The 15485-nt window shown below is 47.0% G+C and overlaps 2 protein-coding genes across 7 annotated transcripts in view; both read left to right on the top strand.

Moving 5' to 3' along the window:
• The window catches only part of rasal2 (RAS protein activator like 2), a 63411-nt gene extending 57007 nt beyond the window's left edge, over nucleotides 1–6404 (top strand). For 5 of the 6 annotated variants that reach the window (XM_085254124.1, XM_085254120.1, XM_085254122.1 and 2 more), the window contains 5 exons: nucleotides 123–1071; nucleotides 1150–1287; nucleotides 1373–1575; nucleotides 4137–4224; nucleotides 5615–6404. In XM_085254124.1, the coding sequence (XP_085110250.1) occupies nucleotides 123–1071; nucleotides 1150–1287; nucleotides 1373–1575; nucleotides 4137–4224; nucleotides 5615–5782 (1546 nt within the window). In that variant the 3' untranslated portion in view covers nucleotides 5783–6404. Of the gene's footprint in view, nucleotides 1–122; nucleotides 1072–1149; nucleotides 1288–1372; nucleotides 1576–4136; nucleotides 4225–4352; nucleotides 4384–5614 lie in introns of all 6 variants that reach the window. The other variant, XM_085254121.1, reaches the window with a different exon arrangement.
• Nucleotides 6405–7111: 707 nt separating this feature from the next.
• Nucleotides 7112–12317, top strand: LOC146552845 (uncharacterized). Its single transcript, XM_085254207.1, has 2 exons — nucleotides 7112–7662; nucleotides 9923–12317. Exons 1-2 carry the CDS (start codon nucleotides 7482–7484, stop codon nucleotides 11914–11916), a joined length of 2175 nt encoding a protein of 724 aa, XP_085110333.1. The 5' UTR covers nucleotides 7112–7481; the 3' UTR covers nucleotides 11917–12317.
• The last annotated feature ends 3168 nt before the right edge of the window (nucleotides 12318–15485 follow it).

The following is a 15485-nucleotide window of genomic DNA, read 5'->3' on the forward strand; positions in this document are numbered from 1 at the left end:
AGAGACCCCAGAATCGGTCCCTGAGGGACGCCTAACTGCACGAGGCTTTCACCTGAAACGTTTGGAATCAGCCATAAAAGTTTCATTTTCTCTAACTGCTGTTCACGTCTCACTTCCTGCAGCCGCAGCGAGGTTCGCAGTCTGCAGACACCAGTTCGGGGTCAGCGCCCCCTGTTGCCTCAGCAGCATCCCTCCAACCACACCAGCTTCTCCGACCAGGAGGAGCGCGACACGCTGCTGCCCAACGGTCGCAGCATCTCTCTGGTTGACCTGCAGGATGCTCAGAGCCTCCACGGCCACGCGGGGCCCCCGCCACACCACGAGGCCCCGCCCCGTCTCAGCAGGGTTGGCTCGCAGGCCTCCGTCGGACATGCCGTTGCCCCGGTTACCTACTCCCACTCCAACCCTCTCACACCTCAGCCGGCACCACACCAGGCCAAAGTCCCGCCCAGAGATGGACAGCCACAGAGCGCTCCGCAGGTGAGGCGGCCGCTGCACGCCTCCGTCAATCAGCAGCGCAGCCTGCAGCCGCTCTCGTTCCAGAACCCCGTCTACCACCTAAGTAACCCCGCCCACAGCACGACAACACGCTCCGCCCACTCGCTGCGGCAGGACTCCAGCTCCGAGAACCTGAGCACCGAGAGCTCCCACAACAGCCACAGCAACTCTGACGACTTCGGCAGCCAGGTGGGGGGCAAAGGTCGCGCGCCGTCCAACAGCAGCCTGGACGAGGTGGGCAGCAGGCGGAGCACGCAGAGCGAGGACTGCTCTACGCCACGCCGCCATGCCCTGCAAGACCTCCCACCCGGCACCGCCACAGCGGTCGCCATCCCTCGTCAGAGCACAACAGCAGGCACCGCCCACATCATAAAGGTGGAGCAGCAGAGCAAAGGGGGCGGGGCAAGGACGCCACGGTCCGCTGCACACAGCGCCTCACTGCGCAGCAGCAGCAGCGCCAACACCGAGCCAACGCCCACCCCTGCCGCTGGCATCATCAACCGCCAACCGTCCACCTGCTCTGTGGAGAACGTGGCTCCGCCCCCAAAGAGCACCACTAAGCAGATGCCACAGGTACGACAGAAATCCGCCGAGTCTCAGACTTTTAGCGTTTCAGGTGTGTTTCTGATGATGTCACTGCTTTGTGTGCAGGTGGCGTCTCCAGTGGAGGCGGTGGCGGTGGCGATGTCTCCCGTGGAGAGGACGGCGGCATGGGTCCTAAACAACGGCCAGTACGAGGAGGAGGAGGGAGGGGAGAGGAGCAGGGAGGAGGGCAGGAACACAGAGAAGGTAACAGGCACACCTGGGCTGCAGGCGAAGCCCATAAGGAAGCGACGAAGGCTCATATCTGTGAAACTGCTTCCTGTTTCCACAGTACGAGCTGGAGATCTCTCGGCTGAAGGAGCGCCTGCGCGTGTCCGGGCGGCGCCTCGAGGAGTACGAGCGGCGGCTGCTCGCTCAGGAGCAGCAGATGCAGAAGCTGCTGCACGAGTACAAAAACCGGCTGGAGGACAGCGAGGAGCGACTGAGGAGGCAGCAGGAGGAGAAGGACACCCAGATGAAGAGCATCATCTGCAGGTACGCACACACAGGTCACATGATGGAAGGGGCGGGGCTGATGTCACAGAAAATGGGCTTCAGGTGTTCAGGAGGAGTTTAAGTAAATCAAACCAGGGTCGTGTCCAAATTCATGGGCTGCATCCTCCTGAGGACCCGGCCTTCGCGGCCTACGTGGGCCGGGTCCTCAGAAGGTCGGGTCGGCCGGAAGTAAACGGCCGTGGAATTGGACGGTCCAGCCTTCAGATCGGCGTCGCCGCTGACTCGGTGGAGTTTAATAACCTCAGCCGTCTGCTCCTTGCTGTCTAAAACATACAGTGAGATGCAAACGTTTGGGCAGCCTTGTTCATAGTCATTATTTATAAATCGTCAGTTAAATACATCATAGAGGAGACACACGCAGGGATATTTGAGAAGTGAAATGAAGTTTATTGGATTTACAGAAAGTGTGCAAGAATTGTTTTAACAAAATCAGGCAGGTGCATAAGTTTGGGCTCCACAAAAAAGAAATGAAATCAATATTTAGCAGATCCGCCTTTTGCAGAAACTCCAGCCTCTACACGCTTCCTGTGGGTCAGTGAGAGTCTGGATTGTGGTTGAAGGTATTTTGGACTGTTCCTCTTTACAGAACATCTCTCGTTCAGTCAGGTTTGATGGCTTCTGAGCATGGACACAGGTTTCAATAATACTCAGGTCTGGGCTGAGATGAACGTTCCAGGACGTTGTCCTTGTTCCTCTGCATGAAAGCTTTAGTGGATTTTGAGCAGGTCGTTGTCTCGTTGAAAGATCCAGCCCGGGCGCAGCTTCAGCTCTGTCACTGATTCCTGGACATTGGTCTCCAGAATCTGCTGATACTGAGTGGAAACCATGTGTCCCTGCACTGCCCCCACAGCGTGATGGAGCCACCACCACATTTTACTGGAGGCAGCAGGTGTTTTTCTGGGACTGCTGTGTTCTGTTTCCTCCGTGCATAACGCCCCGTGTTATGCCAAATAACTCAATGTTAGTTTCATCTGTCCACAGCAGCTTATTCCAGAATGAAGTTGAGATGAGATGAGATGAGATGAGATGAGATGAGATGAGATGAGATGAGATGAGATGACAGACCTTGCCGACCGTACATACAATACAAACATCACATTGGGGAGACAGGTCAGGCCAGGTAGCGAGGAAAAAACAATGTGTAAGACAGAAGGGTAATACAGGAATGCACAGATATCAACACACCACAGCACAATAAACACAGACAGCAACATGGGGAAGAGTTCCAGTGTGGACATCTGATCTGGGACCGCTGCGATCTTCGACTGCGCCTGTCTGTTTCTCGGTCTGACACTCGAGCCTTAACTTGAGCTGAGCCTGTGGTCTTTGATTGTCTCAATATGTTCGTAACTGTGGAGACAGACGGCGTAACTCTGAGGCAGCTTTCTGTGTCCTTCCCACCATGATGACAGTTGTTCTGAGACCCCCGTGTTGCTACTCTTCAGAGGAAATTAAAAGAGGAGGGAAACTTTACGATTGACCCCCTTAAATTGGATTCACCTGTGTATGTAGGTCAGGGGTCACTGAGGTTACCAGGCCAATTTGAGTTCCAGTAATTAGTTCTAAAGGTTTTGGAATCAATGACATGACAACAGATTTGTGCACCTGCCTGATTTTGTTTAAACAATTCTTGCACACTTTCTGTAAATCCAATAAACTTCATTTCACTTCTGTGTGTCTCCTGTATGATATATTTAACCAACATTTTTTTATTGTAACAACCAACGATTTATGCAGGAAAATAATGACTATTAACAAGGCTGCCCAAACCTTTGCATCCCTCTGTAACAGGACACTGGAGGAAACTCTCGACCGTCTCACACGTCTGTTTAATCAGTTTTCTGTTTGACGTTTATTCAGCTGTGTGAAAACCACCCGGGGCATTAATAAAGTTTTACTTTATCTAATCTAATAACTTTAATCTCAGCCAAACCGATTTACTCACAAACAAATAAAACAGTGAAAAAAGCCCAACAAGAACATGTTTAGGTTGTCTCAGGTACTTATATATTACGTTTAAGTAATAATAAGCCTAACCTAATTCTCGGCGGCTCCAGTGACCCTCCAGCGCTCGGTCAGCTCTCCAGCTGGTGGGTAACAGACGTCTCTGAAAACGTCGGAGCACCTCTGCAAATATGCGATGTCTTGATAAACCGAGCAGATATTTGATGTTTACACAGCTACAGTCTCGCCTGAAAATATGTTAAAAGTTTATTTTGTGATCCAGAAAGATTAATAAGAGTAATATTAAAACTTAATAGCGGCCGCCATTGTTGGAAACTGGAATTGGCTGGGCTGCGCTATGAATTCTGGGATATGGTGGGTCACGAAGGACACACCTGACCCATCCTTCAAATTCGGGGAAAAGGGGGACGCGTGTGTCGGCCGCATTCGGAGGAATTTGGACAGCCTTCGGCGCATCGCTGTGACGTAATCGGCCTACAAATGCGGCCTCAGGAGGACGCAGCCCATGGATTTGGACACGACCCAGATGTTGATATTTAAGGTGATGATGATGATGATGTTCTGTACATTTGCAGACTGATGGCGGTGGAGGAGGAGCTACGGCGGGACCACGCAGAGATGCAGGCAGTGATCGAAGCCAAACAGAAGATCATCGACGCTCAGGTACAGACACACCTGTGGCACAGGTAATGGGTTTCAGAGGGAAGCAGCGATGCGTCGTGTTCGAGCAGCAGCTGTGACCGAAACTTTAAATCTTTTGAAACGTCTCACAGTCTCTCCACTGATTTCAGGTCAGTAACGGATGTGAAATAAACCAATCAGGCAAGTAACTGTAGCCCCGCCCCTTCCTCCACCGCCACTACCACCAACGCCACGCTGTGTGTTTTTTGTTTTTATGAATTTATTTTTAGGGGGGGAAAAACACTGCCAACACACCTGACACCTGTTGAACCAGCCAATCAGAGCGCAGAGTTTCAGCATTGAGTTTATCAAGAGCTCAGGATTAGTGCAGCTGTCGGCGCCCCCTGGTGGGCGCCCCCCTCTGGTTCACGTGGGGATAAAAAACTCAATTTGACAAAAGAACGTTCACGAACAGCGTCCTTCCTTCAGTCACAGTAAATAAGAACATTTATTAATAATTAAATATTTTCACTCAGCTTCATCTTCAAAGTCGTTCTTGGGCCTCGGGGGCTCCTGTAGTTCAGCTGACGGCTGGTTCCAGCTGCTCTGTAATACGTTGGTGTGTCGGCGTGTTGCGCTCTCGGCTGGTTTTGTTTAAGTTTGGCTGCAGACCCCACCTCCCCCTCCCCACACCACCTCCCACCCCCCTCCCTGTAAACCACCACAGCTTCTAGTTCACCCTTTCAAAATAAAGCGAGTCGTCAGCAGGCTCAGGAGACGGCGTTGGACTTTCACCTTTTTGTTTTTTCGCTGGTTTGAGCTTTTTTGGGCTGCTGTTTATATTTTCGGCTGCTGCCCTCAAACTTCCTGTGGTTGTTTTTGTTTTCACGTCGGGTCAAAACCACGTCGCCGCTTTTATTAAGCTGAACCGTTTTTAGATTTTGTGTGAGCTGGTCTTTTTTTCAACCTTTTTAAATCATTTAATGTTGCGTTAAGAGGCCAAATCGTCCTTTTAAATCTGCATCGTTTCGTCGGTCGCACAGGTTTTATTTGAACGTGTCCGATTAAAGATCTTTGTAGTAAACTTTGTGTCACTGAACATGTTTCACTGATAAATCCATTAGTGTTCAGAAAGCTGTGAAATGTTTTCATTAAAGCCTGATTTGGATTCAGGTGATTTCAGGAGCTCAGGGTTAAGTCGTTTTTATTAAAAATCTTTTTTCTTTAGTTGTTTCTTATCCGTCACCTCGTTTAATCAGTATTTTAATAAAAGTTTCATTAAAGTTTCTTGGATTTAAGTGATGTTACTTTCTATTTTTCCTTGTGTGGTTTTGACCCGACTCTCCGATCAACACCAAACTGCTTTGTTGTTGTTGTTTACCTGTCGGTCTGACTTCCTGTCCCGCCCCCTTTCTCATCTTTATCCAATCAGGAGAAAAGGATCGGGTCCCTGGATGCGGCGAACTCACGGCTGATGGCGGCGCTGACGCAGGTGAAGGAGCGTTACAGCACGCCCAACCTTCGCAACGGCCTGTCGCCAAGCAACCCCACCAAGCTGTCAATCACTGAGAACGGAGAGTTCAAGAACAGCAGCTGCTGATTGGTCCTGCCCTGGGTGGGGGTGGGGTTTAAAGTATATAACTCCCTCGCCCACGAGATGAGCTGCAGACATCAAAGAGAGAATTTAAAGATATAGAATCTATTAACACGAGTGTAAATACTGATGTTTGATCTGATGTACAGAGAGTGTGTGTGTGTGTGTGAGAGAGAGCGTGTGTGTGTGTGTGTGTGTGTGTGTGTGTGTGTGAGAGAGAGCGAGTGTGTGTGTGTGTGTGTGTGTGAGAGAGAGCGTGTGTGTGTGTGTGTGTGTGTGAGAGAGAGCGTGTGTGTGTGTGTGTGTGTGTGTGTGTGTGTGTGTGTGTGAGAGCGAGTGTGTGTGTGTGTGTGTCACAGAAGCACAGCGAGGAAGAAATAAACCAAAAACTGAAACGTTTTCTAATCGATTTTTTATGAATTCCTTTCGAAGCTTCTGTTTTTCGTTTCTCGTAGCGTGGAGTTCCCGTTGTTCTTGTTTTTTACCTGACGAGTTGTTTTGGGTTTTAATTTATTCCCCCTCGTTCTCGTCCTGTTGCTGATCTACTGAACAGACTCCTGGAGGATCAGGGTCAAAGGTCACGCCTGTCTGCTGTCCCTATGTTGACAATAAAGTCTACCTGAAAGTTTGACTGTGGTCCGATTCCTGTTTGGCGTGCTCGTGTTTCTTTGATGCTCACGCTGCCGTCGCTCTTATTTCATGTTAATTTTGTTCTGAAGTGAAAACGAACATCGGTCCCACAGGTGAGCGCGCACCTGAGGAGGATCAGCGCCTCCTTTATACCATCGCCATTGGTATAAACTGCCGTCGGGCTCAGTTTGCGTTCGTGAGGCTGTTTGTGGTGGTCAGACTGCGAGTAATCCCAGATCTACTGCGGCTGTTTGTAGGAATGACGAAAATGGTCAAAGGTTCACCTGGACACGATGTAGAAGCAGCTGCAAACAGACGCTTCACCAAACATCAGCTGTGATTTAAGCCGCACCGTCATTAAGTTCAGTGAAATCGTTAAAAGCTCAAAACTACCCCAACATTCACGCCGCCGAGGCGATGGCAGCGTTTAACTATGTTTATCATGAAACTTTGAAAGAAATCATTTTAAGGTGTCACAGTCTCGGGCAGAAGTTTAGGAGGCTGCTGTGTTTCCCACTGACACCAGTCTGGATGACATCATCAGCGAGTCATTTCTGACCAGGACATGATCTGTAACTGCTTCTTTCATCTGATCAACATCTCTAAAGTTAGAAACATCCTGTCTCAGAGTGACGCTGAAAAACTAGTTCATGCATTTGTTACTTCCAGGCTGGACGACGATTCATTATTATCAGGATCCCTGTTAAATCCAGAATTTAAAATCCTGCTCCTCACATACAAGGCCCTAAATAATCTTAATAACCTTATAGTACCATATCACTTTGCTCTCATTAAAACTGCTGAGCGTGAGGAGCGTGGAGCCAAAATATGAAACACACTAAAGGTAAAAAATGATCTCTCACTCTGGACTCTGTCACGTTTTATTCTGAAAGGGTTCCCTCTGCACCTCCGAGTTTACGTTGTTTACACTTTTATTGTGAAAGGCAGGAACTGGAAGAATCCCTTTTCGCACATGCGCAGAGCACACCGGGCTTTCCGGATGGACGGCGGAGTTAGCATTAGCTTTAGCTTCACTGAAGTTTAATCTCACGTTTTTCTCTCGGCTGCATCAAAAATGTCTTCCCTTCAACTTCCGGCTGAGTTTGTCACCGAGGCCGTGACTGCTGACGGAGGAGGAGGAGAAGCAGGAGGTGGCAGAGAGTTTGAACAACGCACCGAGGAGGAGATGGACCGCGAGCGCAGGCGCAGACTGCTGGACATCACCTGGAAACTTGATAGGCAGCCGCACCGGACAGGTGAGCAAAACCGGAAACGATCAGAGAGACACTGGCTGTGTCCCAATTCAGGGTCTGCACGCTTGAAGTACGCATTTCAAGTGCGGTTACGTCACCGCCACGCGACGACGGCTGTCCCAATTCGAAGTGTACTTCAAATGCATACTCCAAATGCGCCGTCGATTTCCCCAAATATCACGCTTCGTATATCCCACAATTCATAGCGCGGCGGTGGGTGTGGATAATTTTGCCGCAAAATACGGCAGAAGGGAGCGGCCGAAGAGTGAACTGTCAAAAGTACTGAATATGACGTCACTTATTTATGTGCGAATGTTTAATAATTAAAGTCAGTCACATATCCACAAACACAAGCTGAAAGTCAGATATATATATCATAATAATCTGACAATATTATATTTACATTACCACAGTGAGATGACTTTAGTCTCATGAACAACATCAGCTAATTGTTATTTACTAACTAATCTTAGTAAAGATTACTAAGATACTAAGATAACTAATCTTAAATGACTGTTCAGCACAGAAATGAAGCCCAACAATCATGTTTTACAGTCCCGTGGTCTCAGCCTCAGATACTCAACTAAAGTGATGTCATGACAAAAATGAATGACCAACAAAACATGTTTCTCCTTCATTTCTGTCAAACAAAGCTGTAACGTGTCTCGCGGTTAGTATCATGGTTGCTAGGCAACCTGAACAGCGCGACGAAGCGTATGCCGTCCCATTTCACAAGCCTCTCACTTCCGCACTTCTCGTACTTATAGTACGCACCGTACGTAGTGCGCGTACTTCAAGCGTTCAGACCCTGAATTGGGACACAGCCAAAGAGAGAAAAGAAAGCGGGTGATCTGCGTCATAAAGGATTCTCCACAGGTGTGCTGTTAAATCTGAGCTCACCTGTTTAATGTTTCCGGTTCACCTGGCGGCAGCTGGGTCATAAAAGCCGATTCAGCTTTTACGCGGTTTGACGACCGTGTTTCGGCTCCTCGTGAAACCTTCAGCTCACTGAACGGGACATTTCCCTCCAGGACAGATCCACAGGAGCCATGTTTCTCTCTCCAGCTGTGAACATCTGTGTGACAGATCCACGAGCAGGAGTTGGTACCTGGCTGTTTGATTACAGAAGTGCATTGTGGGTAAACTGTGGTGGAAATTCTACAGTAAAATAAAAGTAATTTTTTCCGCATTAAATTCAGAAAAAGGGGGCGTGTGCAGGTAAACAGGTGTGTGTCATCAGCAGGGTGCACAGGCAGGAGCCGATCAGAGCTCGGTGTGACAGCGAGCCTTGCTGTCGTGGTCATTATGTGGACGTCCTGCGTCAGCTTTTGCGGCCATGCCTAAATGTTGCCATAGTTACTTTTAATTGGAAGCTCAGTATTGCTGCTGGATCAGCTGATGCTGTCCTCCAATCGTGGGCTGCCTTTGTTTAAACAACAGAATCCCTTCCAGGGGCGGAGCTGCTTGACACCTGGTTGCCAGTGATGGTGGTTAAATTCCCATACTTCCCAGTTCTGCTTCCACCAAAGAGTCACACGAACACTGTACAGCCAACAACAGCTGGATTTAGTCTGCCTCACTATTCAGTCCAGCTGTTCACTGTAAACGTCCTGCATTGGCTCAGGCTGCAGGTTTCCAGATGTTCTCTTCCTTAGAGACATGAATCAACAGGGTCACCTTCTAGCTTCCAGCTGTGCTCTCTTCACCGCTACAGTCTGCTGGTCCACCACTGAATGCACCTGAGGGTCTGCAGGGTTGGATCCAGACTCCCTGGAAGCATCTGTGGTGGACAGGAGAGCCTGTTCAGATCCACACGAGCACTTTTTGCGTCGAAGAGCAACTTGGGGTTTAGCATTTTCATGTAGACTGGATGACCTGCTCTACCTCCTGAGCTACAGGTGGGACTTTACCCAGCTGGTCTGCGTCTTCCTCGTGAGACCTTATCTCTCAAGCAGTGAGCTCTTCAGCTGCATTTCCAGCAGCAAATCAGACTTTTTGCTGCTGATTGTTGGACTTTGTCGCCTGTTGGAGTGATTCTGCTCATAATTTGGGTTGTGGGGACGGGGGGTGAAGGAGTCCTCTCTGGAGGTCTCAGGGTCGAGTAATGACCTCTAGCAGCCACTGTGATGGCTTGCAGAGTGTGAAGTAGTCCCACCTGAGGCCACGGTTGTGATGGACGGCGATGATGATGATTGTCTAAAGGGTTTTAATTTTTTTTTTACTGTCATCACATCTATAACATGTTTGTCTCTTTGTCCTTCAGACATTCGACAGGAGGAGGAAGAGCTCTGCAGCCAGGAGAGGAGCAGCAGTCTGGATCAGGAAGCGCGAGAGCTGCCACAGATCAAAGAGGAAGACGAGGAACTCTGCACCAATCAGGAGGAAGCAGAGACTGAACAGATGAAAGAGGAAGAGGAGGAGCTTTCCATCAATCGGGAGGAAGAAAAGCTCATACTGGAGTCTCAACGTAACACTGACAGTAGCTCGAAGTCCGTGCAGCACAGCGTTTACGCAAAAGTGTTTAAGACAGTGTCGCAGACGAAAGACGAGCACACGAATAAAAAATCTCACGCCTGCGAAACGTGCGGAAAGACTTTTAGCAGTAACTTCCACCTGGTGACTCACATACGCACCCACACAGGTGAGAAGCCCTTTGCTTGTAAGACCTGCGGAAAACGTTTCAGCCGCAAGTTCGACGTGAAAGCTCACGCAAGAACCCACACGGGCGAAAAGCCGTACACGTGCGAGCTGTGCGGTCAGAGTTTTAGAAGAAACTATCGGCTGACAGTCCACATGAGAAGTCACACGGGCGAGAAGCCTTTTGCATGCGAATTTTGCCGCAAAAGTTTCAGCTGTAATTCTAATCTGAAAATCCACCTGAGAATCCACACAGGTGAGAAGCCTCACGTTTGTGAAACCTGCGGGAAAAGCTTCAATCGCAGCGGTCAGCTGAAGATCCACCTGAGAAACCACACAGGGGAGAAACCGTACTCCTGCAAGCTGTGTGGAAAATGTTTCAGCAGCAGCTCGTCACTGATAGGCCACATGAGAACCCACACAGGTGAGAAGCCTCACTGCTGCAACACCTGCGGGAAACGTTTCTGGCAAGCAGTGTCTCTGAAAATCCACACAAGGAGCCACACGGGCGAGAAACCGTATTCCTGCCAAACGTGTGGTAAAGGGTTCAGCAGCTGTGACTCGCTGACCGTCCACACCAGAACCCACACAGGTGAAAAACCTTACTCCTGCAACACCTGTGGAAAGAGATTTAGGCAGTCTTCGGGACTGAAGAGTCACATGAGAACTCACAAAGGTGAAAGGTTGTACTCGTGTGAGACGTGCGGGAAAAGCTTCACTAAGAACGTCAGCTTGCTCCTGCACAGGCGGACCCACAGAGACAAGAAGTCTTACACCTGCAGCACCTGTGAGGAAAGGTTCATCTGCCCTTTAGAGCTGGACAATCACATGAGAACTCACACAGGTAAAAAGCTTTATTTCTGCGAGACGTGCGGGAAATGTTTCACTCACAGCTCCACTTTGGCCGACCACATCAGAACGCACACAGGTGAGAAGCCGTACGCCTGTGAAACCTGCACCAGGCGCTTCAGTAGTCGCGCTTACCTGAAAGTCCACATGAGAACGCACACAGGCGAGAAACCGTTTTCCTGCAAAACGTGCGGAAAAGGTTTCAGAAGCTGTACTCACCTGATAGCCCACGTGAGAATCCACACAGGTGAGAAACCTTACACCTGTAAAGTGTGTGGGAAACGATTTAGCCGCTCGTCGGGACTGAAGAACCACATGATGACTCACACAGGTGAAAGCGCCTTTTCTTGTGAAACGTGTGGAAAAAATTTCTCTAGCTGTCCTCCTCTGATAGTCCACATGAGAACCCACACAGGTGAGAAGCCTTACTCCTGCGACACCTGTGGAAAAGAGTTCAGTAGCACCTCTCATCTGAAAAAACACATGATTGTGCACACAGGTGAGAAGCCGTATGCCTGTGATCTCTGCGGTAAAAGCTTCACTAGCAGCTCCTACCTGAAAGTCCACATGCGGAGCCACACAGGTGAGAAACCGTATTCCTGCAAAACGTGTGGGAAAGGTTTCAGCAGTAAGCCGCCGCTAATAGTTCACATGAGAACCCACACAGGTGAGAAGCCTTACACCTGCAATAGCTGCGGGGAAAGATTTACGTATGCGACGGTGTGGAAAAATCACATGAGAGCTCACGACTCTCACACAGCATCCTCTTAGGAGAGGAGCAGCTGAGGAAACATTTGAGGTCATCAGCAAACAGGAAGAATCGGCGCGGTTTCGACCAGGAGGGATTGACTTCAATCTGAAGTGACCAGCACTGACTGGTTCTTTCAGATTAAAGGACAAAACTTGAAGGTCAAGTAAGCTGGAGGCCGTGTTGGAGAACCTTATTCTTTGACCGCAGGCTGTAAAGGCTGATTTATGGGACTGAGTTTTGTTTTTATTCTGGTGTTCGATGTTTTCTCAATACACTGGATGAAATGCTTCATCATGGTTTCCATAAGTGTTTTGTACAGTTTGGAGTCAATGATGTGATTCATGGGCTTTATATATTATAAATGAAACAAAGAATGCAGCAGTGATGCAAAGCTTTCTATCAATAAAGACATTAATAAAAATGAACATCGTGTTAGTCATGCTTACAGCGCCGAGTGCCACAGAGGTGGTTGTAGTTCAGGAGGTGGAGCAGCTCATCTATTATTGTACTGTTTATATTGTGCAAAATCACAACAACAACTCAAAGCACTTTATATTTGAAAGTAAAATCAAATATAAAGTGCCAAATATATACTGTGTGTAAAACAGGGGTCTCAAACTCGTGGCCCATATATTGGGTGACGTTACTTTTTTTGTTCAGAAGGATTTGTTTGTTTTTGAGTGCAATGTTAAAAAAAAATGATTTAATGGAAGACAATATGAGCAGAGTACACAAACACGCAGAGGGATAGGCTGTTAGTTCAGTGAGAGTCAAAAGCTAATGTGTTCACTTATGTCTGCGTTTTTAATGTGGTCATCTGTCTGTCTTCCTTCTGTCACCCCAACCAATCACAGCAGATGGCCCCGTCCCTCCCTGAGCCTGGTTCTGCTGGAGGTTTCTTCCTGTTAAAAGGGAGTTTTTTCTTCCCACTGTCGCCAAAGTGCTGCTCATAGGGGGTCATTTGATTGTTGGGTTTTTCTCTGTATGTATTATTGTAGAATCTACTGTACAGTTTTTTCAAAAAGGTCTCAAAGACTTTAGAGTCAGACCTGTTACAGATCGTCAACTTTTCTTTAATATCAGGTGTGTTTCCAGAACCACTAAAAACTGCTGTAATCAAACCTATACTGAAAAAGGACAATCTTGACAAGACACAAATGAACAACTACAGGCCGATCTCAAATCTCCCGTTTTTAAGTAAGATCATTGAAAAAGCAGTTTCTCAACAGCTCAGTTACTTCTTAAAACAGAATAACTGCTATGATGCCTTCCAGTCAGGTTTTAGACAGAACCACAGCACTGAAACCGCTCTGACCAAAGTGTTTAATGACATATGTCTGAACACAGACAGTGGAAAAATGTCAGTCCTAGTTTTACTGGATCTCAGTGCAGCATTTGATACAGTTGACCACAACATATTACTCAAACGACTGGAGAACTGGGCAGGTCTTTCAGGAACTGTACTAAACTGGTTCAAAACATACGTAGAAAACAGGAAATACTTTGTATCAATAGGTAACTTCACATCTGAGCAGACAAGTATCACATGTGGAGTTCCCCAAGGTTCCATCTTGGGACCCCTTCTGTTTAACATCTACATGCTCCCACTGGCACAGATTATAAAGAACAACAAAATAAACTACCACAGCTATGCAGATGACACACAAATATATATCACAATGTCACCAGGAGACCGAGGCCCTGTACAGGCTCTTGGTAAATGCATTGAGGAAATCAATGACTGGTTGTGCCACAATTTTCTCCAGCTAAACAAAAACAAAACTGAAGTAATAGTCTTTGGCGCCAAAGAAAAACGATTACAGGTCACCAGAGAACTTCAATCTATACATCTAAAAACCACAAACCAGGCGAGAAATTTGGGTGTAGTGATGGATGCAGACCTAAACTTAGAAAAACACATTAAGACAATAACAAAGTCAGCTTACTATCACCTCAAGAATATATCAAGGATAAAAGATCTGATGTCTCAACAGGACCTGGAAAAACTAGTCCATGCATTCATCTTTAGTAGGCTTGATTACTGTAACAGCATCTTTACAGGTCTACCTAAAAAATCAGTCAGACATCTACAGCTCATTCAGAACTCTGCTGCTCGAGTCCTCACTAAGACCAAAAAAGTGGACCACATCAGTCCAGCTCTGAGGTCCTTACACTGGCTGCCTGTCCGTCAGAGGATAGACTTTAAAGTTCTGATGCTGGCCTATAAAGCTCAGAATGGTTTAGGACCAAAATACATCAATGACCTCCTGACCCAGTATGAACCTTCCAGATCCCTCAGGTCATCTGGATCCGGTCTTTTATCAGTTCCCAGAGTCAGAACCAGACACGGAGAAGCTGCATTCAGCTTTTATGCTCCTTTATCCCTTGGAGATCCTTAAAAAAAGACATCCACCTTTGCTTTTAATGGACATAAATGTCCATTCCCCAAAAAGTGCTATAAAAACTTTATATATTAATATTTTTTTCCACTTTAAATTGGTCAGTCTTTTAAAACTACTTCTCCCTGAAATATTCATATAAAGTTTTAATTATATTTTCGTTGTTTTAACCCTTTAAATCCCAGTTGTATTACACGAGTGCCCTGTTTTTTTAGCCCCAAAAAAACTAAATATTTTCCAAAAAAAACATTTGAAGTAATATTTGATTGTTATTATAATTAGGCCTTTAGATGGTCCAAAGATTGGCACCAAAATTCATTTTGACCTGCCATTATTTTTTTTGCAGGAGCACATTAAAAAAAAATGCATCCACCTTTAAGCCTATGTCCATTCCCCAAAATGTGCAATAAAAATATTAAATATTAATTTTTTTTTCACTTTAAATTGGTCAGTCTTTTAAAACTACTTCTCCTTGAAATATTCATGTCAAGTTTTAATTACATTTCGCGGATTTTAACCCTTTATATCCCGGTTTCGTCACATGAGCGCACTGCTTTTTTTTGCCCCAAAAAACATAAAACTTGAATATTTTCCAAAAAAACCATTTGAGGTAATATTCAATTGTTATTATAATTAGGCCTTTAGATGGACTAAAGATTGGCACCAACATTCATTTCGATCGCCTTTTTTTTTTTTTTTTTTTTCCAGGACCAGAAAATGGTCTCCAGGCGGCAAATGCTCCTCCTCTAGGCCGAAATAAGTGCATCTTCCCGGGGTAAGTCGCGACGATTACCGGGGACTCCTTTTTCCAGCACGTACGTCCGATACCACGTGACAACAAATACGTCATTTCCTGTTGACTAAAAAAAAAAAAAAGCACCCTCTCACGGCCCTAGGGACCGAAAATGGTCCCGCCCGATCAGCGGGCGAAGCCGCTGCTGCACGCCGGAAATGAGGCTTCATTTCCCGCAGGTCTGTCTAAGCAGCCCGCTGTTTTCCAGCCCGGGGTCAAATGTGGAGCAAGGGCGCCACCAGGTGGACAAATAAAAAAATTACAACTCTAAGGCCCATAGTACAAAACGAAACGGAAACATAAGTAATCACCAAGACATTAACGGTAATAATTCTGCAGTGAAAAATAGCGTTTATAATGGAAGTCAATGGGGACATTTTTGTCCGAAGAGACTAAG

This window comes from Mchenga conophoros, linkage group LG18 (genome assembly GCF_057382185.1).
Source record: "Mchenga conophoros isolate Kocher_MC1m ecotype Shallow Benthic linkage group LG18, M_conophoros_male_GT1.1, whole genome shotgun sequence".
Taxonomy (NCBI): Eukaryota; Metazoa; Chordata; class Actinopteri; order Cichliformes; family Cichlidae; genus Mchenga; species Mchenga conophoros.

What these genes read in the sequence shown, in the direction of transcription:
- LOC146552845 (XM_085254207.1), top strand. Translation starts at nt 7,482, where the DNA reads ATGTCTTCCCTTCAACTTCCGGCTGAGTTTGTCACCGAGGCCGTGACT. An exon ending in TAGGCAGCCGCACCGGACAG is followed by an intron (nt 7,663 to 9,922) that starts GTGAGCAAAACC and finishes TTTGTCCTTCAG; the next exon opens with ACATTCGACAGGAGGAGGAA.